The sequence below is a fragment of the Bubalus kerabau genome, chromosome 3, assembly GCF_029407905.1.
Source record: "Bubalus kerabau isolate K-KA32 ecotype Philippines breed swamp buffalo chromosome 3, PCC_UOA_SB_1v2, whole genome shotgun sequence".
NCBI lineage: Eukaryota > Metazoa > Chordata > Mammalia > Artiodactyla > Bovidae > Bubalus > Bubalus kerabau.
This window is the reverse complement of record NC_073626.1, coordinates 54,411,365-54,435,016: the sequence shown is the minus strand read 5'-3', so window position 1 is coordinate 54,435,016 and position 23,652 is coordinate 54,411,365. Positions and strand designations below refer to the sequence as shown.

The 23,652-nt window shown below is 41.2% G+C and overlaps 1 protein-coding gene across 6 annotated transcripts in view; it reads left to right on the top strand.

Annotated features, from left to right (window-relative positions):
- Positions 1 to 23,652, top strand: part of HERC2 (HECT and RLD domain containing E3 ubiquitin protein ligase 2) — a 238,564-nt gene that overhangs the window by 203,058 nt on the left and 11,854 nt on the right. For all 6 annotated transcript variants that reach the window (XM_055571827.1, XM_055571826.1, XM_055571828.1 and 3 more), the window contains 7 exons: positions 8,324 to 8,538; positions 12,958 to 13,135; positions 13,648 to 13,809; positions 15,782 to 15,873; positions 16,077 to 16,216; positions 20,689 to 20,876; positions 21,523 to 21,720. In XM_055571827.1, the coding sequence (XP_055427802.1) occupies positions 8,324 to 8,538; positions 12,958 to 13,135; positions 13,648 to 13,809; positions 15,782 to 15,873; positions 16,077 to 16,216; positions 20,689 to 20,876; positions 21,523 to 21,720 (1,173 nt within the window). The remainder of the gene's footprint in view (positions 1 to 8,323; positions 8,539 to 12,957; positions 13,136 to 13,647; positions 13,810 to 15,781; positions 15,874 to 16,076; positions 16,217 to 20,688; positions 20,877 to 21,522; positions 21,721 to 23,652) is intronic.

Sequence of the window (23,652 nt, the reverse complement as noted above, 5' to 3'; positions counted from 1 at the left end):
TAGATATTTCACCCATTTTTTGATTGGGTTGTTTGTTTTTCTGATATTGAGCTGCATGAGCTACTTGTATATTTTGGATTGCAGCTGTTTTCTTCCATTCTGAGAGTTCGGAGAAAATAATTGCAATTATTTTATCCTTGTTTATAGTTTCCTTTGATGTACAAAAACTTACAAGTTTAATTGGTCCTACTTGTTTATTTTGTTTTAATTTCCATTTTTCTAGGAGGTGGGTCATAGAGGATCTTAACTGTGATTTATGTCAAGGAGTGTGCTGCCTATGTTTTCCTCTAGGAGCTTTATAGTTTCTGATCTTTAATCCATTTTGAGTTTATTTTTGTGTATGTCTTAGGAGGTGTTCTAGTTTTGTTCTTTCACGTGTAGCTGTCCAGTTTTCCCAGCACCACTTATTGAAGAGGCTGTCTTTTCTCCATTGTATGTTCTTGTGTCATTTGTCAAAGATAGATGCCCATAGATGCATGGGTTGTCTCTGTGCTTTCTATCTTATTCCATTGGTCTATATTTTTGTTTTTTGTGCCAACCATACTATCTTGATGACTGTAGCTTTGTAGTATAGTCGGAAGTCAGGAATGTTGATTCTTATAGCTTTTTTTTCTTTCTCAAGGTTGCTTTGTCTATTTGGGGTCTTTTGTGTTTACATACAAATTGTGAAATTCTGTGTTCCAGTTCTGTGACAGATACCATTGGTAGTTTGATAGGGATTGCATTGAATCTGCTTTGAGTAGTATAGTCAGTTTCATGATGTTGATTCTTCCAAGAACATGGAATAGCTCTCCATCTTTCTGTGTCGTCTTTGATTTCTTTCATCAGTGTCTTATAGTTCTCTGCATACAAGTCTTTTGTCTTTTTAAGTTGGTTTATTCCTAGGAGTTTTGTTCTTTTTGTTGCAGTGGTGAATGGGATTGTTTCCTTAATGTCTCTTTCTGATTTTTCACTGTTAGTGTATAGGAATGCAAGGTATTTCTGTATATTAATTTTATTAATATATCCTATGACTGTTATATTCGTTGATCAACTCTAGTGATTTTGATCGATTAGCTCTGCTTATAGGCTATCGTCCAGTGTTTGTTCCTTAGCCAGGCAAGAGGTGGAGAAGGCTAAGGCTTATTAGGGCCCACTTGTTCCCTTGGGCTGTGGAGAGGGTGGAATGTGGCAGCCACAATTAGGATGTACTAAGTAGTGCCTGTGGCGTTAGACTTGCCAGACGTTGTCATAGTCTGAGGCGGGTCATGTGCTCTCCCAGAGGAATATACCTCAATTCGTGGGTCCCTTGGAAGAACCAAGCTGCTTAGACTCCCAGTGTGGGTTGGGCAGTAACCTGTGCCTGCTCACAGCCGTTGGCAGCTGCCGCCTCTGGGGTCAGGACTGCAGTGACGGCTTTTTGTCTGCTGCCTCAGGCCCTTACCCTGGTTTTGGCAGCGTCTAGTCACTTATGTTTATGTAAACTGCAGTCATGTCACATTCTGCCTCTGGCTCTCCTTCCAGTTTTGCTGGTTTTGGCAGCCACCACCTGGGCACACACAGCTGTCTGCAAATGCATGGAGTAGGAGTTGGAGGAGTGTTCCAGTGGCAACGATATTTTGTCTCTCTGGGATGCTCAGTTTTTTCCCTGGACTCCCTCAGCTGTGTCCTACTAACATCCTCAGAGTATTCTCACAGTTAGCCAAATCAGGACCTCTCCCTGAGATTCAAAGCTTGAGCCTCAACACTCAGCCCCGATTTGTTCTAGGCCAGCAGCGTGAGCAGCTTCTCACCTGGGAAGTAATGTTTGGCAGCTATCTCTGTGGTGAGTTCTCTCCATTTTGCCTTCCGAGCCCCCGCCATTGTGTTCCCTTCTGAGGTTCTGAAGCTTCCCCCTGCCCCGCCTTCCATGAGGGGTTTCCGAGTGTGTGGAAACTTTTCCTCCTTTACAGCTGTCTCCCCAGAGCTCAGGTCCCTATCCTGAAATCCTTTGTCTCTTTTTTTTTAACCTTTATCTTTTGACCTACCTCATTCTAAGGAGATTGGCTTGCCTGTTTGAAAGTCTGGGTCTTCTGCCAGCATTCAGAAGGTGTTCTTTAGGAGTTGTTCCATATGTAGATGTATTTTTGATATATTTGTGGAGAGGAAGGTGACTTTCCCATCTTATTCTATCACCGTCTTGGAAGTTTTCCCATAATGCTGTCTTTTAAAAAATTTCTACTGATAACGTGGAAATAGTTGATATATATATATTGACTGTATGTCTAGTGAAAGTGAAAGTCGCTCAGTCATGTCCAACTCTTTGCAATCCCATACAGTCCATGGCATTCTCCGTGGCCAGAATACTGGAGTGAGTAGCTGTTCCCTCCTCTGGAACAGCTTCCCAACCCAGGAATCAAACCCAGGTCTCCTGCATTGCAGATGGATTCTTTACCAAATGAGCCACAAGGGAAGCCCTCATCCAAAGGGTAGCCCATATGTCTAGTGACTTTATTATATTCTTCTTTCTTAGTATCTCAAACTGTTTTGTATCATCTTTGTAAATTCATGTTCTGAGATAAATTTTGTTCATTCCTTTTCAGTTCACCTGTCTTTTACAGAGAAATGGAGCTAATTGGGCTGGGTCGAATTGCAGTATAATACTGAACAGGGGTGGTGGTAATGGACCTTCTTTTTGTCTTAATTTAGGCTGCAAAAGAAACACTGTGATGGGATCCTTCACACACTGTGAGGTTTTGATAGATGCCTGTTGAAGTCCTTAAATGGACTGGAACCTGGTGGTCTGGAGTCGGCGATAAGAAAGTAAAGGAGAGAGAAAGAGGCTGATATTCCTTGGTTTACGCAGAAAACCAGTGAAGTCCCTGACATGGGGCTTGCTCTGTTCACAAAGGCCTCAGGCGCCCTCTCGAAGGGGTGAAGGGGCAGAGCACCTTCTGGAGAGGATCTTAAAAGCCCAGGCAGGAAAGTGAACCCAGAGGGCCTCTGTACTCCAGAGAATTAGCCTGAAAGAGAGAGAGAGAAAGAGAGGGAGAGAGAGAGAGAAAGAAGACACGGGGCCCAAAGCTCTGATGGAGCAAAGGTGTTTTATTCAACATTGTGTGGGTATTTATACTCTCTTACAAGGTAGCTATTTCCAGCAGAGATAAAATCAAAACTTACAAGTTATCAAGGAAACATGAGGTCATCCATATGAAAGAGAGAGGGTTGTAAATAATCACTTTTACTGTATGGTTCATAAAAAGGAAGAAGGTCGTAAATAGTTACTTATCACTGTATGGAAAAACTAACAAAGGAAATGCATGCATTCCTAAGCCCCTGGGAGTAGTTTGCTACTCCACTTAATTCCTGAATATTCAGGAATTAATAAGGGACAGAGGATTCATGACAGATCCAAAACAGCACACAGGAAGCCTCCTGTTAAATGCTTCCTGACAGATGCCCTTTATCAAATTAAGGAAGTTTGCATCTTTTTCTAGTTATGAATGGATATTGACTTTTGTCAAACATCTTTCTACATTTAAAACACTAACATACAGATGTTTTTCTCCTCATGTTGTTGTTTAGTCGCTAAGTCATGGCCAACTCTTTGCAACTGTATGGACTGCAGCATTCCTGTCCTTCACTATTTCCTGGAGTTTCTTCAAAACTCAGTCATGTCCACTGAGTCAGTGATGCTGTCCAGCCGTCTCATCCTCTGTCACCCCCTTCTCCTGCCCTCAGGGTCTTTTCCAGTGAGTCAGCTCTTTGTATCAGGGGGCCAAAGATTAATATAGTGAATTAGATTGACTGCTTTTCCTGTATCAAACAGTCTTGCATTCATTGAAGAAACCTTACTTGGTTAGGTTCTGTTTTATTTATATATTTATAAATATTTATATATATATACACACACACATCTGTGTATACACACACACACACACACACACACACACACATATTGGTTTGTGTTTGGAATTTTAGGGACACCCAGGGTCATGAGTGTGATCATCATAATATATTTATTTGTCTTGCCCATTGCACGTCAGGTTATGATACTGTATTATCTATTTAACTTACAACAGTTTACATAAAACAATACAAATTTATAGTGTCACAGTCTGTCTGGGTGGCTTAGGTTGGTTCTCTAACCTAGACTCTCTCATCAGGCTGCAGTTGCTGCAGGACTGGCCTGAGGAAGATTCAGCTTGCCATGACCTATTGGCTGAGGTTGCCTTCAGCTCTTTGCCATCTTACAACATGTCAGCTGGCTTTGTCAAAGCAGGAGAGCCTGCGAGCTAGACAGAAGTCACAGTCTTGTGCAAGCTAATGCAGAAGTGACATGTCATCGCTGTTGCTGTATTCTATCCATTAGGAGAGTGTCACTGGGCTCAGCCCACATCTAAGGAGGGATTACATAGGGGTGGGAATCCTTCAAGCAGGGACTCTGGGAAGCAAATCAGAGGCTACCCGCCAGAAGTATCAAGGTCATGCTACCCAGAAGTATCAAGGGTTGAAGTAGCTCTCTTTTTCTGTTTCCTGGAGTTTTCTGGTTGTTTTGACATATTTAAAATCTAAAGTTAGTCAGTATTTCTGTACTCCTCCCAAATAAGAAAGGCTGATCCTTTTTTATTCTGCGTTTTAGCCCTAACCTGTGTCCCTAATGATAAACATTATTATTATTGTTTTTTTATATAGACCATATAGTTTTCTGGATTTACCCAAATGTTATACACATCTTTTCTCACCAGTTATTTCTTATGTCCTGGATTATCTGGGATAATTTTCCTTCTCAGTTCAGTTCAATCGCTCAGTGACCCCATGGACTGCAGCACGCCAGGCCTCCCTGTCCATCACCAACTCCCGGTGTTTATTCAAATTCATGTCCATTGAGTCAGTGATGCCATCCAACCATCTCATCCTCGGTCATCCCCTTCTCCTCCTGCCTTCAATCTTTCCCAGTATCAGGGTCTTTTCAAATGAGACAGTTCTTCACATCAGGTGGCCAAAGGATTGCAGCTTCAGCTTCAGCGTCCGTCCTTCCAATGAATATTCAGGACTGACTTCCTTTAGGATGGACTGGTTGGATCTCCTTACAGTCCAAGGGACTCTCAAGAGTCTTCTCCAATACCACAGTGAAAAAGCATCAATTCTTTGGTGCTCAGCTTTCTTTATAGTCCAACTCTCACATCCATATGACTACTGGAAAAACCATAGCTTTGACTAGACAGACCTTTGCTGACAAAATAGTGTCTCTGCTTTTTAATATGCTGTCTAGGTTGGTCATAACTTTTCTTCCAAGGAGCAAGCATCTTTTAATTTCATGGCTGCATCACCATCTACAGTGATTTTGGAGCCCCCCAAAATAAAGTCTGTCACCGTTTCCACTGTTTACCCATCTGTTTGCCATGAAGTGATGGGACCAGATGCCATGATCTTAGTTTTCTGAATGTTGAGCTTTAAGCCAACTTTTCCACTCTCCTCTTTCACTTTCAAGAGGCTCTTTAGTTCTTCTTTGCTTTATAATAAGGGTGGTGTCATCTGCGTATCTTCTTCACTGTATAATAAGGGTGGTGTCATCTGTATATCTGAGGTTATTGATATTTCTCCCGGCAATCTTTATTCCAGCCTAGCGTTTCTCATGATGCACTCTGCATATAAGTTAAATGGGTGACAATATACAGCCTTTTCCTATTTGGAACCAGTCTGTTGTTCCATGTCCAGTTCTCACTGTTGCCTCTTGACCTGCATACAGATTTCTCAAGAGGCAGGGCAGGTGGTCAGTCCTTCTACTGATACTTTAAACATGTATTTTCAGTTTCTTTTAGTGAGGGTCTGTTGTTGGTTAATCTCCTGATTGGATTTTTTTTTTTTTTAATATCTTAATTTTGTCCTTTTTCTAGGTCAGTGTTGCAAACTTTTTCTGTGAAGGTTGCCATAGTGTTTTTTGGCTATGGGAATCATACAGTCTGATCTCTGTTACAATTATGAAAGCAGCTTGTGGTGAATATGAAAATGAGTGAGTGTGCCTGTGCTCTAATAAAACTTTTCTTTTTTTAATAAAAAACAGGTGGTGGGACTGATTTGGCCTGTGGGTAGTAATCCAAGCCATGTCCCAGAGTATAAAATTTTAAGTTGACCATTATTTTTAGTCAGTCTATTAAAAGTTTTGTTCTTCTGGTTTTTGGCTCTCTTTGATCATGACCTAGGATGTCAGCAGTCAGATTAATTTTTACCCAAATGAAAGTTAAATCCTTTCTTTGTATAAATCCTTTCTTTGTATAACATCTGCTTCTAAAATCTTTCTTTAGTGACTTATACTTTCACTGTGATATATTTAGATATCAATTTCTTTTTATTTTTCCTGTCCTTTTTTATTGTTTTTTTTTTACCAGGTGGTGAGGGATGAGGGATGGGCTTTCTGGTTCTAGGGAACTGGTCTTTTAACATTCTGATAAATTCTCAGACATTATTTTTTCAAATATTGCCTCTCAGCCATATTTTCTCTATGATCTGTATTTAAAACTCTGAGTTCTAATTGATGTTCAATGAAGAGGTCTATTCCCAGTTCTCTCTTCTTTTCTGTTTCCTCCTCTTTCCGTGTTTCTTTGCCATATGCTGGATAATTTCCTCAGAGCCATATACTAGTTTTCTAATATTTCTTCACCTGCTTATAACTCTTTTATGCATCAGGGCTTTTAATTTAAAGTCTATTTTTTTAATTTCTGGAGGTTCTGCTTTGTGTTATCTCAGTCTCTCATTCCTTGGGGATACTTTCAAGCTTTTATTTCTTTAAACATAATATTGGACTTTGTTTCTTTTCACTCTTAGATAATGGGAATTTTTAAAACTATGACCTGACTATTTTCCTTGGAAAATTTTATGTAGAAATTCTTTGAGATGAGGCCTAGTTTTTGTTGTTGTTGTTGTTGTTGTTTTTATTTAGATTTGTTACGCAATTAATGGACACATTTTAAAAAATGATATCCAAAACTATTAGAATCTATTAACATCTTAGTTAAATATCTGCAAGAAGTAGGACTCTGAAAGGATGGGACAGCTTTTTGAAGCATAGAAAACTGCCTGGAAATAGCCCCATGAAAGTTTCCAGGCAGAGCCTGAGGGATCAGGCAGTATCTAAATGAAGAGAAAAAGAGAAGCCAGCACATTTGTTTGCTTTTTCATGTAGTGTTCTCTCCTGCCTCTGCTGGTTAAGAAGTTTGTGGTGTTAGAGGTCTGGTCTAAAGTCACTAATCAAAAGAGAATTTAGGGTACTCCAGGTCTAAGCCATTGTAAATTAATTCTCTACCTACAGAATTTAGACCATAGGTAGCATTAATTCAGACTGAAAACCAACTCAGTGACTAGGTTTTGTGGTTATGAATTCTCAGGAGAGATTTTTTCCACCCTTTCATTCAATCCTAAGGTTGAGAAAGACAACTTTCTTTGTTTTCTTCTTAGTTCTCATTCATTCTGAGTGAGAGGAAGCCCTTCTCAGCCTCTTCTTTTTGCAAAGTTTCCCTTTGGGCTTGACTCCTAACCCCCCACACCCTGTGCACTTGAGATCCTCAAAACATTCCCAGGGGAAACTGACTTTGGGCTCCTTTATCGGTCTGAATTCTTGGTTTTTCTTCTTGTTTTGGGCCTTCAAGTTTCCTTCCTGTTGTGTCAGTGCAGCAGGCCAGTTGAAACAATGTGAAGCAGCCTTTAAATTGTTACAGGAGGGGTGTTTGACATGTATTTGGAAATGGCAGTCTTGACTTTTTTTTTTTATGATAAAGATATTTTATATCCTAAATGAATTACCCACCTAGAATGAATGAAAAAATAGTATATTCTACTATATGATTTATATATTGCTTTGCTGAAATATTGATATATGTATACTTTTCCTATGGATATTTGTGTAGGTGTTATTTGGCATTTGCATGTAGTGTGTGCATGTGTGCTTAGTCGCTTCAGTTGTGTCCGACTCTCTGCAGCCCTATGGACCGTGGCCTGCCAGGCTCCTCTGTCCATGGGATTCTCCAGGCAAGAATTCTGGAGTGGGTTGCCATTTCCTTCTCCGGGGTTGAATATAGTGGATAATTAAATTTTTTTTGCTTTTCTTGGTATTAATTGTAATTGCTATTCTAGACAAAAATAGAAGTACTTCCAGGGAAAAGACGTATTTTCAAAATACATTTTCTGAATTTGGGGTTTCTATTAATTGTAATTTTTAGAGTTCTGATAAAGCAAAAATAAAGTCTTAATTTTAAATTTCATTTTTCTGTGGTAAAAATACCTAGGGCATTGATTTGATTTATTGATTATTGAAATATAGGATCCTTAGATAAAAATATGATGCCTGTATTATTTTATCTTGTAGCTATATGCCACTGGGTATGGTGCGGGCGGCAGACTAGGAGTTGGAGGGACAGAATCGGTGTCCACCCCCACATTACTTGAATCCATTCAGCATGTGTTCATTAAGAAAGTAGCTGTGAACTCAGGAGGAAAACACTGTCTTGCCCTCTCTTCAGAAGGAGAAGTTTACTCTTGGGGTGAAGCAGAAGATGGGAAGTTGGGGCATGGCAACAGAAGGTATTTTGTGAAAACATCATTTTCAGTGTTATGTTTTCCTTTTCTTGATTTTGTTTGTGCTAATGCTTGTATAGTATATTGGCAGTTTGTTTTTAAGGACAACATCTGCAATAATCTACTCAAACCTGGTGACTTATTTAGCAGAAATAATTCATGTAACATTATTTAGGCTCGTCTACATGACCTCTCTGTTGGGGGACATCAAATCTGAATTTTGATTTCTGATTACCAAGTATGGTGAGCTTCATCTTGTTCTTTCCCCTGAGGCTGCTTACCTTGGTTCTAGTTCTCCACAAATAGCTGGCATTTTGTGAACATGCAGATGCTAAACCTATAAATACCTATAAATACAGAGCAAATGGCAGTGAGGGGAAAGGAACACACAGATGACACAGTTTTTTACACAAAACAACCACACTCAGTAACTTTTAAAAAGTAATGGGAACTAAAGGCCACATTGGAGTCACAGGACCTTTGCATCTGAAATAACTAAAGCACCAGGCAAGACACATGAAACAGCAGCCCTCAAGGCATTGAGTAACAGGAGATAAAGTGTGTTCAGTGATCTCCAGAGGTGAGCACTGACACTCACTTGTGGGGAGACTGAGAGGCAAGAAAGCCTGGAGTGCTACAGTCCACGGGGTTGCAAAGAGTTGGCCATGACTTAGCAACTGAACAACAACTCAATAACTGCTAGAGTTGGTGGATAGAAATCTGTCAGGAGACTTGAACAAGTTTATCGACCAACTTGATTACAATAGAATACTACTTACTTAACAAGACATTCTTTTTAAGTACACATGGAACAGCTGCTAATATAGATCATAATTTGGGCCAGAAAACTAATCTCAAGTCAAAAAGATTCAAGTTATATAAAAGATTTTCTCTGACCACAATGGAATTGATTAGAAATTGAATAAATCAATAACGTATAATCCTCCATTTATTTGGAAAGTAAGTAAAACATGTTAAAATAACTGATGGGTCAAAGAAAGAATCAGAGCTAAATTAGAAACAATTTTGAACTGAGTGAAAGTGAAAACAGCATGTAAAAATATGTAGGATCCAGAAAAAGCAGTACTTAGAAGGAAACTTACAGCATAAAATGCCTTTTTATAAAAGAAAAATGGTCCCTAACAATGACCTCAGCTTCTACTTTAAGAAACTAGAATAAGAAAGATAAAGTGAGCAGAAGGAAGGAAATAAGAAAGAAAGATCAGAGCAAGAATCCAAGAAATAGAAAACAGAAAAATGGAAGAAAATGAAAGAAAACATAAATCAGTTCTTTGAGAAAGTGTAATCAATGAAAACCTCCATTTAAACTGATCTATCTCTACACACACACACACACACACACACACACACACACGACTGTGTAGGAATATCAGGAATGAGGGAGTTTTCATCACTGAAGATGTGTAGTTACTGAAAGATGAAGTATGTTGAATAACTTTATGCAAACGGATTTAACTATTGAGATGAAATGGACATGTTCCTCAAAGGACACGTATTCTTTAATGCTCACTCAGGAAGGATGACTTGAATAGCCCTGTGTCTATTTAAAAAATTAAATTTTCCACAAATAAGTCTTCAAGACCATATAGATGACTAGTGATTTCTACCACACATGTAAGTAACAGATAATACAAGTTCTGCACAAACTATTTGAGAATAGTGAAGAAGGGAATTTGCCCCAATTTAGTATTTTGTGGGGACAGTTATATTCTTATATCAAAATCAGACTCAGATATTATTAGGAAAATACAGACCAATATCCTTCATTGACATAGATGTAAAAATTCTTAATAGTTTAGAAAATTGAGTCTTAGCAGTATGTAAAAGGATAAAGTAGTATGGCCAAGTGAGGTTTATGCCAGAAATTGAATAATTGTTTTAACATTAAAAAATTGATCAGTATAAAAAAGAAAAATTATTTTGATTATCTCAATGGATGAAAGGCAGAAAAGCATTTGGCAGATTAACCTTTGTTTCTGATAAAAAAAACTTTCAGCAATATAGGAAGGAAAGAAAACTTCCTAAACTTGATACAGGACATCTCTGTTAAACCTAGGACTAACATAGTGCCTGATAGTGGCAGACCTAGCACTTTTCCTGTCTCCAGGAACAAGACAGGGACGTCCCCTGATGTCCACAGTTGTATTCAGCATTGTTTAGCAGGTTTAGCAAGTGCAATACAACAATGCAGAGAGATAAAGGCATTCAAATTGGAAAGAGAATTTGTTGTTGTTCCGTCGCTCAGTCCAACTCCTTGTGACCCCATGGACTGCAGCACACCTGACTCCCCTGTCCTTCACTATCTCCTGGAGCTTGCTTGAACTCATGTCCATTGAGTTGGTCATGCCGTCCAACCATCTTGTCCTCTGTCATCTCCTTTTCCTCCTGCTTTCCATCTTTCTCAGCATCAGGGTCTTTTCTAATGAGTCAGCTGTTTTCATCAGGTGGCCAAAGTATTGGAGATTCAGCTTCAGCATCAGTCCTTCCAGTAAATATTCAGAATTAAAACTGTCCATTTACACATAATATAATTATTTATGTAGAAAATCTGATGGTATCTACAGAAAAGCTATTGGAATTAAGAGGTGAGATTAGCAAAGTTGCAGGATAGAAGATCAGTAAATAAAAGTCAGTTGTAGACAAAGGAAACATTCCTGTATCAAAAAAAGTCAATTGTGTGTCTTTATACATATTACATATGCAATCAGAAATTGAAATTTTAAAATACTACTTATGGCACCCTTCCCCTAAAATTGAAATAGTAAGGAATAAATTTGACCCAAAGATAAGATAACTTACAAGACAACAAAAAAAAATCTATAAAAATGTTACTGAGAAATTGTAAAAGACCTAAAATTATGGAGGAGTATACTGTGTTCATGGATTGGAAGACTCAATATTGTTAATTTGTTGTTTTTCCCAAATTAACCTATCGACTCAACCCCTTCCCATTCAAAATTTGTGTAGAAATTGACAAGCTGATTATAAAATTCATGTGGAAATGCAAAGTACTTATAATAGTAAAAACAAACTTTAAAAATGAGCAAAGTTGGAGAGCTGATACCACCTTACTTCAGGCCTCATTATAAAGATACAGTAATCAAGACTGTGAGGTACTGTAAAGAGAGAAATATGTCAGTGGAGCAGAACAGGATGGGCAGTCCAAAAATGCACTTGCAGATACTGACACAATAAGTATGGAAGAATGAAATTTGATTTGTCCATCACAGTTTGCATTAAATAATTTACAGATGTTCAAAGACAAGTTTTTGGAGAAAAGATAGTCTTTTCAGTGAATGGTTGTGAACAATTCAATAACCATATGGTAAACAGTGAACTTAAATTCTTATCTTGTACCATTAATATACAAAGTTAAACCAAATCCTTCACTTTCTACCTAGGCCAACTAGCTGTTCTTCTGTTCAGATCTGGTTTAAAGCATGGACTGTGCAACATGTCCAGTAATCCGTCCAGAAAAAAGGACTATAGCCTAAATTCCACATACCATAGCCTGAAATCTTCAGCCTTGCCTAAGGGAATACCTTGATCTTTGAACCTGAATTATCTTGCATCATATCCAAGATTAACTCATATACCTAAAATTAAAAACTTCTAGAAGAAAACATGGGGAAAACTTTTGTGACCTTAAGTCAGACAAAGATTTTTTAGCTAGAACTCCAAAAGCACAATTCAATAAAGAAAAATAGGATAAATTGGACTTCTTAAAAATTGTGAACTTCTCTTTGAAGAAATTCACAATTTTTATAAAGACAGTGTTAAGATGGACATGCTACAGACTGGGAAAACATTTGCCATCATATATTTTGACTAAGGTCTTGTATCTGAAATCATTAAAAAGAGCTTTCAAAACTCAAGAAAAAGAAAGTGCTTGGTCATGTTGTAGACTATTTGAGTCTGTAAATAAAAAGTTGATTTATAGCAAGGGTGGATAACCTGTTTCTCTAAAAGGCTAGATACTAATAAATATTTTGTCAGTCACATACCATCTTTGTTGTCTATGCTTCTTTATTGTTTTGTTTGTTTGTTTTACAGCCCTTAAAAAAATGTAAAACCCATTCTCAGTTCACTGGCCTTTCAAAAACAGGTTATAGTCAAGACTTAGTCAACCTGTAAGTGCTACCCCTTGATTTAGACTGTACATCTCTTCTCTGGCATTTGGCAGTTTGTATAAAAGAAGGTAGGTAGGGTATTATGTAATTTAGAGTTCAGGCCTGAAGGATTCCTCCAGAATGATTTTTTTTTTTTTTTTTAATGATTGACTTGATGTAGATTGAGAGGTGTGCATTGAATAAGTGAACAGCAAACCAGAAGCCTAATATTAAATAATTTAAAAATATTCAGGAATTAAACTCTTTCTGCTATATTTGGTGATGTTTTTTGCAGTCCGTGTGACCGTCCTCGTGTCATTGAGTCTCTGAGAGGAACTGAGGTGGTTGATGTTGCTGCCGGTGGAGCCCACAGCGCTTGTGTCACTGCAGCTGGGGACCTCTACACCTGGGGCAAAGGCCGCTATGGCCGTCTGGGGCACAGTGACAGTGAGGACCAGTTAAAGCCGAAGCTGGTGAGGAGAAGCTTTGCTTGGGAGGTCTGGAGGGACAGCTTGCCGTTGTCATTATCCTTTTTTAAAAATAAAAAGTATTTCCTGTTGCAGATTCATTTTAGTTTCAGAGTTAACAGTTTTATTTTTGGTGGGAATAAAAACCATCTTGGTATATTTTCCATAGGTCATTTAAACAGGATAGTGTTGAAATTTTATCTACACTAGTAAATATTGCTTTGGCATCTACCTAGAGACTTTTGTCTCCTAGAAGGCCCAGTTTTTTTGGGTGAGGCCATAGGGTGGCAGAACTGAGCATTGGACACTGAGACCTGCCTCTTATAGCTGAGATGCCTGTAGTTTGAATATGTGAGGGGTATCTTCTATCTTGTCTTATAGGATTATTAAGATTACCTGTTTTGGGGGAAGAATCAAAACAGGCATCCCCAAAACAAAAAAAAAAATCCTCAGCCTTTCTCAGGGAGATTCTCCTTCCTGTTGGGGTCAGATAACCCCTAAGTCCCTTTTCTCTGCAGGTGGAGGCGTTGCAGGGCCACCGTGTGGTCGACGTTGCTTGTGGCAGTGGAGACGCCCAGACCCTCTGCCTCACGGATGACGACACTGTCTGGTCCTGGGGGGATGGGGACTACGGCAAGCTGGGCAGAGGAGGCAGTGATGGCTGCAAGGTGCCCATGAAGGTATTTTCTCTTGACGTTCCTGGGGCCCTCGGGTGTGAGGTCTCTGGAGCTCAGGTTGCTCATGGCACCATCCACGTGCACGAGCCCAGGGCCCTACTGGGCTCATGTCCTGTCCTATACCACATTAACTTCATCTTTAACTTCTTTGGAGAAAATATAATGGGTTATTGGGTGAAAAGTGAGTGAAAGACCCAGAGGTATAAAGATATAAGCGCTGTTTTGTGCTCTCTTGGAAAGTGAGGAATCACATAGTCTGTGGTTTTAATTAGTATGTAGCCCTATTTGAGGAAAAACCACCAACTCATTCACACTGTTCAGGTTACTGAGGTCTGTAGCTGTGCAGTGTACTAGTACTTGCTGAAAGGCTGCATCTGGCTTAGTCAGAAGCTGTTAGATGGACATCTTGTGAGAAGCCAAGAGAAGAGGCTTCACTTGAGCTGAGTGGCTCTGGGTAGTTTATTAACATTTGTGGTCACAACTGTATTTTGCTTTTGTGAATATGTAGTTGGCAGAGGTTTTTGGTCATTGGCGTGCTTGGGTCACTTGCTGACAGCCTAACAGCCTGCAGCTGTGATTTGCTGTGGACTTGGGAGTGTAGGTGCTGTGAAAGAAAGCTAGAAGCTGTCTCTGCTTGGCATCCTCTCTTGCTGGTGTACTGAGACTACCCGTGTGGAATAGAGGCCAGCATGGTGCATGGGCAGCCTGGGAGGGGGTGGGAAGCCATTCAAGGCCAGTCAGAATATGAACCTGAGCTGGGACTGCCAAGCTGTTCTTCTCAGAGCTGTGCTGCTCAGTACAGTAGCCACTGGCCATACATGAAAATGTTAGCTTAAATCAGAGCTAGTAAGTAAAGTTACAGTTGACTTCCTTGCTTAACAGTATCCACATTTCAGGAGCTGATGTGCTTCCATGCTGGGCAGCGTGGACACCACAGGCTTCATTATCGTGTGGTGTGGCGTTGGCAGGTGCTGGCTAGAGGCAGGGCATGATGAAGGAGACGGCATCTGCACCTCTGTGCCGTGAGGCTGTGGGTGCTCAGGGCCTCCTTGGCAGGTGCTGCTGGAAAATCTGGGACTCAAGGCTGCCTCCTTGTCCTAATCACCACTTTCTCTTTTCCCGTATAGTTATATGGAATTTTAACCACGTGACAGGTTGCTTATGGTTTCCACATTTATGAAAAAATTGTTGACTTTTTTATGCTGAGAAAGCTTAAGACTTAACCAGGATTGAAATGTCAAGTACTTGGGGACAGGGGGCGCTGGAGGATATTAACTGATATCATTGTGATGGGGGTAGGGTGAAGAAAAACCTAAAAGAATTAAGTTATTACTAATTTAAATTTATAATTAAGTATGAGAACTTGAGTCTGGGATCAGTCACAAGTAATAAGGAGCATAGTTTGATAGGTGAAGAAAGATGATAGCTAAGTAAATGAATCCCAACAAGACGTCTGGGTGCTGGCTATGAAGGTTCTGGACCCTTGAGCAGGCAGGGCTGGGAGTGGATTCTAATACTGGTGTGATCACCATTATATTTAATTGGAATAACCTGGGCAGATGGATTGCTGGTAACAGAACCCTGTTTGTCTTGGCTACTCCTCCCTGTTACCTGCTCCTCCTCCCCTGTGGGCTTCTACGTCTCGGAAGGCTGGAGGGCAGATGTGAAGTGCAGGGCTTGCTAGAGAGTGGGGCTGCCATAAAGAGAAACTGAGTCGGGAGAGAGAATTCTGGGGACAAGCAGTGTGTTCATTTACGCGGCAGGTCTCATGGGCCTCTGGCTGCCTGTGGCCTCTGTACCCTCAGAGCCTTTTGAGAATACTTGGTTACATGGAGCAGGATTTTAAATTGTAATAAATATTTGGCATAGAAGTAAGGGTTTTCAGAGTTCTTTATTAGATTTAGTTCAGTATATGGGTTCTGCCATCAGCAAAATCCTTGATTCAATCAGTCTAATTGAACCGTTTCCCTTCTAGATTGACTCTCTTACAGGCCTTGGAGTGGTTAAAGTGGAATGTGGATCCCAGTTTTCTGTCGCCCTTACCAAATCTGGTGCTGTTTACACTTGGTATGCAAGATTCTGTTTATTTAATTCCACCAAAACCAATGATTGTTAATTTGAAGTTATATTAACTGTCTTTCTGTAGACTGAAATGTAACTTTTGTGGCAGGCTGCAATTTCTGTCTTCCTGTAGGTGTTTGCAGAAGGGTGGGGCAGCATGGTGAACGAGATTGCATTGTACTCAATAAGTTCCATGTTCTTGTGTGCAGGGGCAAAGGTGATTATCATAGGCTGGGTCATGGATCTGATGACCATGTTAGAAGACCTCGGCAAGTCCAAGGGCTGCAGGGGAAGAAAGTCATTGCCATTGCCACTGGCTCCCTGCACTGTGTGTGCTGCTCTGAGGACGGTAGGTGGAAGCGATTTTGTAACTTGGAGGTGTGTGATCTGAGAGGTCAGGGATGAATACACAGCTGTAAGGTGGTGGGGGTGGGTATGGAGGGATTCATTACTGTATTCTGAAAAGACATCTGTGGTGTTGGCCCCTGGTGTTAATACCTGTGAATATATTGTGTTTCATGGCAGAAAAGAGTTAGCAGAGCAGGGCTGATATGGCTGTTTTTATTTATTTTTTCTTAATTGCAGTATAATTGCTTTACAGTGTATTAGTTTCTGCTATATGATGAAGTAAATCAGCTATATATATATGTATGTGTGTATCAGGTCAGTTCAGTTGCTCAGTCGTTCTGACTCTTTGCGACCCCATGGACTGCAGCACGCCAGGCCTCTCTGTCCATCACCAACTCCTGGAGTTTACTCAGACTCATGTCCGTTGAGTCTGTGATGCCATCCAACCATCTCATCCTCTGTTGTCCCCTTCTTTTCCCACCTTCAATCTTTCCCAGCATCAGGGTCTTTTCAAATTAGTCAGTTCTTTGGCATCAGGTGGCTAAATATCCCCTCCCTCTTGAGCCTCCTTCCCTCCCAACCCCCATCCTATTCATCTGGTCATCACAAAGCACCGAGCTAAGCTTCCTGTGCCATGCGGCCGTTTCCCACTAGCTATCTGTTTACACATAGTAGTATATGCCCACACTTGCCCCACACTTTGATGGCTATTTTTAGAAAGGCCTGCTTGTGAGGTTGGCCTTCAGCTGGCTTCTGGGAACCTGGATTTCAAGCTAACCCACTACCCCTAATTGAAAGAGGCCTTGTTAGAATGTTTGACAAGAGTGTGGTCTCTGCTGAATCCTGTTTCCTTCTGGGGGGGAATCTGGAACTTGGGTACATGCTGAACAGAGGTGCCTGCATGATCTGCCCCAGTCAAAGTCCTGGGCACTGAGTTTCTAATGAGCTTCCCTGGTGGACAGCACATCACACGTGGCCACAGCTTGTTACTCAGGGAACTAAATATGTCCGTGTGACAGCCCTGCAGGGGGACTGTTGGGAGCTCACTCCTGGTTTTCTCTGCACTTCATCCATGTGCCGTTTGCTGATTTTGCTTTGTGTCACTGTAATGAACTGTGGCTCTGAGTAAGATATGCTGAGTTCTTGAACATTTTATTTACTTATTCTCATCAGATATTTAAAATGTTTTTGTTTTCATCTTGTTGGACTCATGGTTTCCTAATTTATTTAATGAGTTATATATATGTAAGCTTGTTTCATGCAAGGATGGGCACAATAAAGGACAGACAGGGTAAGGACTTAACAGAAGCAGAAGAGATTAAGAAGATTAAGAATACACAGAAAAACTATACAGGAAAGGTCTTAAATGACCCAGATAACCACGATTGTTTGTGGCCACTCACCTAGAGCAGACATCCTGGAGTGTGACGTCAAGTGGGCCTTAGGAAGCATTACTACAAACAAAGCTAGTGGAGGCGATGGAATTCCAGCTGAGCTATTTCAAATCCTAAAGGATGATGCTGTTAAAGTGATGCACTCAATATGTCAGCGCATCTAGAAAACTCAGCAGTGACCACAGGACTAGAAAAGGTCAGTTTTCATTCCAGTTGCAAAGAAAGGCAATGCCAAAAATTGTTCAGACTACCATCTGTGGCGCTCATTTCACATGCTAGCAGAGTTATGCTCAGACCCTACAAGCTAGGCTTTAGCAGTATGTGAACTAAGAACTTCCAAATATACAAGCTGGGTTTAGAAAAGGCAGGGGAATCAGATATCAAACTGCCGACATCCGTTGGATCATAGAGAAAGCAAGGGAATTCCAGAAAAACATCTATTTCTGCTTCATTGACTATGCTAAAGCCTTTGACTGTGTGGATCACAACAAATTGTGGAAAATTCTTAAAGAGATGGGAGTACCACACCTCATCTGCCTCCTGAGTAACTTGTATGTGGGTCAGGAAGCAGCAGTTAGGACCAGACATGGAACAACTGACTGGTTCCAAATTGGGAAAGGAGTATGACAAGACTATATTGTCACGTTGCTGGTTAACTTCTATGCAGAGTACATTATGCAAAATGCCAGCCTGGATAAATCACAAGCTGGAGTCAAGATTACTGGGAGAAATATCAACCACCTCAGATTTGCATATAATACCACTCTAATGGCAGAAAGTGAAGAGGAACTAAAGAGCCTCTTAATGAAAGTGAAAGAGGAGAGTGAAAAAGCTGGCTTAAAACTCGACATTCAAAAAAAGAAGATCATGGCATCTGGTCCCATCACTTCATCGCAAATAGATGGGGAAACAGTGGAAACAGTGTCAGACTTTATTTTTTTGGGCTCCACAGTCACTGTGGATGATGACTTCAGCCATGAAATTAAAAGGCGCTTGCCCCTTGGAAGGAAGCTATGATAAACCTAGACAGTGTATATAAGCAGCAGAGCCATCACTTTGCCAACAAAGGTCTGGACACTCAAAGCTATGGTTTCTAGCAGTCATGTATGGATGTGAGAGTTGGACCATAAAGAAAGCTGAGCACCGAAGAATTGATCCTTTCAGACTATGGTGCTGGAGAATACTCGTGAGAGTCCTTTGGACTTCAAGGAGATCACACCAGTCAATCCTAAAGGAAATCAACCCTATGAATATTCATTTGAAGTACTGATGATAAAGTTGAAGCTCCAATACTTTGGTCACCTGATGTGAAGAGCTAACTCATTGAAAAAGACTGATGCTGCAAAAGGAAAAGGGTGTGGCAGAGGAAGAGAGGGTTAGATAACATCACCGACTCAATGGACACATGAGTTTGAGCAACTCCAGGAAATAGTGGAGGACAGAGGAGCCTGGCATGCTGCACTCAATGGGGATACAAACAGTTGGACACAACTTAGTGACTGAACAACAACAAAAATATAAGCTGTTGCTATTACTTACCTTGATACTTAAATCATGCCCTATTTCATCTCCTGGAATATCCCCACGTTATTCCTTGAGTACTTCTTTGCTTTCTGGCACAATAAGACATTCTGTCCTTATCCTCAGTCTTTATGTCTCAGACCTAGAATTTGATGTTTCCCCAAGGAGTCTTGGTACCTTTGGAGAAAATGGCATTTAAAAGACAAGATCTGGTCTACAGGCACTCATTACTAAAGTGCTATCACTGCTGTCAGACCTTCTTAGAGGACAGAGCTAGGGAATATATGTGTAAATAATATACAAAATTACATCTGTGTTTGTTTCTGTATGTATATATGTACAGTGAACACAACTTGTTCACACAAGTACCCCAAGCTCTAGTTCTTTTTTTTTTTTTTAATTTTATTTAACTTTACAATATTGTATTGGTTTCGCCATATATCAAAATGAATCTGCCACAGGTATACACGTGTTCCCCATCCTGAACCCTCCTCCCTCCTCCCTCCCCATACCATCTAGTTCTAAACCACCGATTCATTCTAGTTTTCTCTCTCCCCATCCTTGTAACTCCTTTCTCTTTTGTAAGAAACCTGGTCCTCTAATGTAGCAACTTACTCTTCCTCTAGTGGCTGCTGTCCCATCATTGCCTTTGACTTCTCCCCCGTGTGGATCCTACCTCACTCGGTTGTGACTGCCCCAGCAATCAGGATTGTGCCCTCTCATGGGTATACAGCTCCCTGCTTTGGCCTTCCTCTCCTACTGGGCTTACCCTCTTTGTGGAAGCCCTTGCCCCTGTGCATTCTGAGTCTTTTCACCCAGCTGTGCCTCTGCAGAGAGGCTCTCTTCCTCTTGTTTGCACTATGACACCTACCCAGTGGCTTTCGGACTGAGCTATCCAGAACAGGAAGGGGAAGGACACAAGCACCCTGCCCTTCATTGTGCAGGCCTTGTAGAGTGGTGCTTATGGCTGCATGGCATCCTGAGGAGTCTTTGTGAATCTGGCAAGGCTTGTGACATCTCTACAGAACTAAATTCACTTCTGTTCTAATCACCATCGTAACCATACAGTGGTGTTTTGTGATTGGAGTCTAGCATGGTGTGCTGAAAAGCGTGATTCTCATCAGTGTTTGAATCTTGAGTTTAGGATAGGAATAACCATTAGAAGAGCACATGTTCCTTTAAGACGTGGATTTTGTTTAGTTAAAAACTGACTTTCTCTTCCTTTAACATACAAAATCAATTTGGATTGTTTTTACCATCTGTTTTGATGTTACTTGTTCGGATTAAGAGCTGCTTCCAGGTACATGCTTAGTCTGGTGAACAGACACACTTGGAAAAGGAGTTTTAGCCAGCAGAGGCTGTCAAGAATCCTGGGACTCCTGCTGCCTTTTAAGTATTGTGATTCAAGACATCTAGGTCACCATAAGTGTAACATTTGCACAGATGACCGCCAACAGTCCGTTGGAGGGTAGTGAGGACTGTATACGTGGGAAGATGTGGTGGTTGTGCATTTATTGGTTCTTGTCTGCAAGTCCTTGTTCTCAATCTGCTGCTTTAGGTGAAGTTTATACGTGGGGTGACAATGATGAGGGACAGCTGGGAGACGGAACAACAAATGCCATCCAGAGGCCTCGGCTGGTAGCTGCTCTTCAGGGTAAGAAGGTCAACCGTGTGGCCTGTGGCTCAGCACACACTCTCGCCTGGTCAACCAGCAAGCCTGCCAGCGCTGGGAAGCTCCCTGTACAGGTCAGTTGGTTGAGCCAAGTGGGCTAGCAGGCATGCATGTTGTGACAAAGTTATGCTCTATGTACTAAGTTATGGGTGTACAAGCATGCACACACTCCCTTTCCCCTGATTCATAATGATAAAAACAGTATTTTAAGAACCTTAATTACCAGGTTCAATCCCTGGGTCAGGAAAATCCCCTGGAGTAGGAAATGGCTACCCACTCCAGTATTCTTGCCTGGAACACTCCATGAACAGAGGAGCCTGGCGGGCACAGTCCCTGCGGTCGCAAAGAGTCATACACAACTGAGCACTCACACATATAAGAACCTTAATTATTCACACTTGTCAACATTCTGTGTATATCAGTGTATCACCTTTATTAAAAATTTTATAAACTATTCTGGTAGTACAGATTGTATGTTTTCTGTAGTAAATATATTTCTATAAGCTAATTTTTTTTTTTAGCATTCTCCTTGGTTAACATTTCTTGGCTCAGGCAAAATGGCCAGAATATTATTTTTAAAATGGCAAGATTTTTCAAACCAAACTCAGAAGTCATAGTGCTTCTTTGTTTTCAAGAACAGTATTTTCAACCCATCTGCTATACTGTGGCTTAACTGTGCATTTGACATGTAAATTGACATAACAAGTTTGCATGTTTCAGGTTCCCATGGAGTACAATCATTTACAGGAAATCCCTATCATAGCACTGAGGAACCGGCTGCTGCTCCTGCATCACATCTCAGAGCTCTTTTGCCCCTGCATCCCCATGTTTGACCTTGAGGGCTCTCTCGATGAAACTGGACTTGGGCCATCTGTGGGGTTTGACACTCTGCGAGGAATTCTGATATCCCAGGGAAAGGTACTGCTCTGGTAACAATTTTTACTGTAGGTGATGTTGTTATCCTTAGTAAGTTTTAATCCAACAAAAATTTCTAAACCAGAAATATACTGAAAACAGCTCATTTAGCAAATGTTCACAGAGCACCTACTATATACCAGGCTCTGTCCTGGGTTCTTAGAGTGCATTGGTGACAGACAGACACAAATCCCTTCTTCTTAGAGCTTATATTAAAATGGCTAGGTGCTGTGATCTCCCCTGGTAATCTCTTTCCCACTACCCCACCCCTCAGGAGGGGGTTGGCAAAACTAAGCTTCCATTCTTACAGTGCTCTCTGCTATCCTGGACTTGAAGCTTTATGGCAAATTCCTACTGGCAGCAGGAAGGAAAAAAAAAATGAGATAATTTCTTCTCCAGGTATGTCTAGCAGAGGACCCAGAAGTTATAGATTGCTTAGATAAAAGTATTATACTAGGATATGTAGAAATTCCTGGTTGAAGGTAATTTATCAGACTCTGGAAAGAATCAGGAATGAGGGCTTCTGAAAGGTGTCAGACAGATTTTGACCCGCTGACATTTGTAATAATTTGAGCTGTCTAGAATTGAGATATCTGAAGTCATCAAGTTTCTGGGAAGCATCTTGGCAGGATGGCTTAGAAGAGGCTCAGTTGCTGTATGCTGGGGGGTGTTTATACAGGGAAAAAAGTATAGAGGTTAGGTTAAGGAGTCCTTGCCCTGAGGGTTCTGATTCTGTGACATATAGGGTTTTTAATCCAAGGTCATGGCCTGTTTTTAATGATAATAAAATTTAGATGTTTTGGAGTACTGTCCAAACAGATTATTTTTCAGGATTAGCTTTATTTCCTAAAATTCCTAGCCACAAAAGACTGGTGCACACATTTTATTTTTATGTGTGGCTTAGAGACACGTCGGAGAAGGTGATGGCACCCCACTCCAGTACTCCTGTCTGAAAAATCCCATGGACGGAGGAACCTGGTAGGCTGCAGTCCATGGAATCTTGAAGAGTCCGATGTGACTGAGCGACTTCACTTTCACTTTTCACTTTCATGCATTGGAGAAGAAAATGGCAACCCACTCCAGTGTTCTTGCCTGGAGAATCCTGGGGATGGGGTAGCCTGGTGGGCTGCCATCTATGGGGTCGCACAGAGTCAGACATGACTGATGTGACTTAGCAGCAGCAGCAGAGACATGTAGGCAATGATGGGGATTGTGGTAATGGAAAAATTTCTCTAATAATGGGGAGCAGGAAAAAATTGTGGACAGGTAAAATCAAATTTGAATCTTTACTTGAACCCTTTTTAAGTAATAAAAATGGCAAATTGATTCCTTTCATCATTACTTTAGTCCTTCAGAGTGGAGGTGATAATGCTCAATAAAAGGGAGAAAGCCTCTCCTTGTGGGGAGAGCAGAGAGGCAGCATCTCACACAGTGTGCGAGTCTCCTGCAACTGAGTGGGGGGGTGGGGGCCTCAGGGAGGCTGAAAGGTTCCTTCAGCAACAGAGGATCAGCCTGTTTGGTCCTAGTTAGAAAGGACTGCTTCTGCTGGGAGTTTTGGCGAGTAGTTTTTGTTGGTGACTGTGGAGTCAGCAGAGCCCAGAAGAGAGCGCATCTCAGGAGGGTGGGACTAGGGGGGCTGCTCTGTGGGGAAGGGAACGCTTGCCCAGAGCAGGGGGAGAGCAGAGGTCAGGAAGGGTGAGGGCAAAGGTAGCTGGTTGGTGTGCAGGATTGTGTGGGGAGGGACCTACTCTGCAGTCTCCTGTGTGGTGTGGGGTGTGTGTCTGTGGCCCCCTCTGTGCAGATGGGAGCACCTCTGCCCTCGCCTCCTCCACAGGTGGGAGTTCTGGGGCTTTGACTTAAGAGCAGTGTGCCCTGCCCTCTACGTCTCTCTTAGCCACCCTTTCTCCAGAAAAGAACATGGGGTCCACTTGTGGG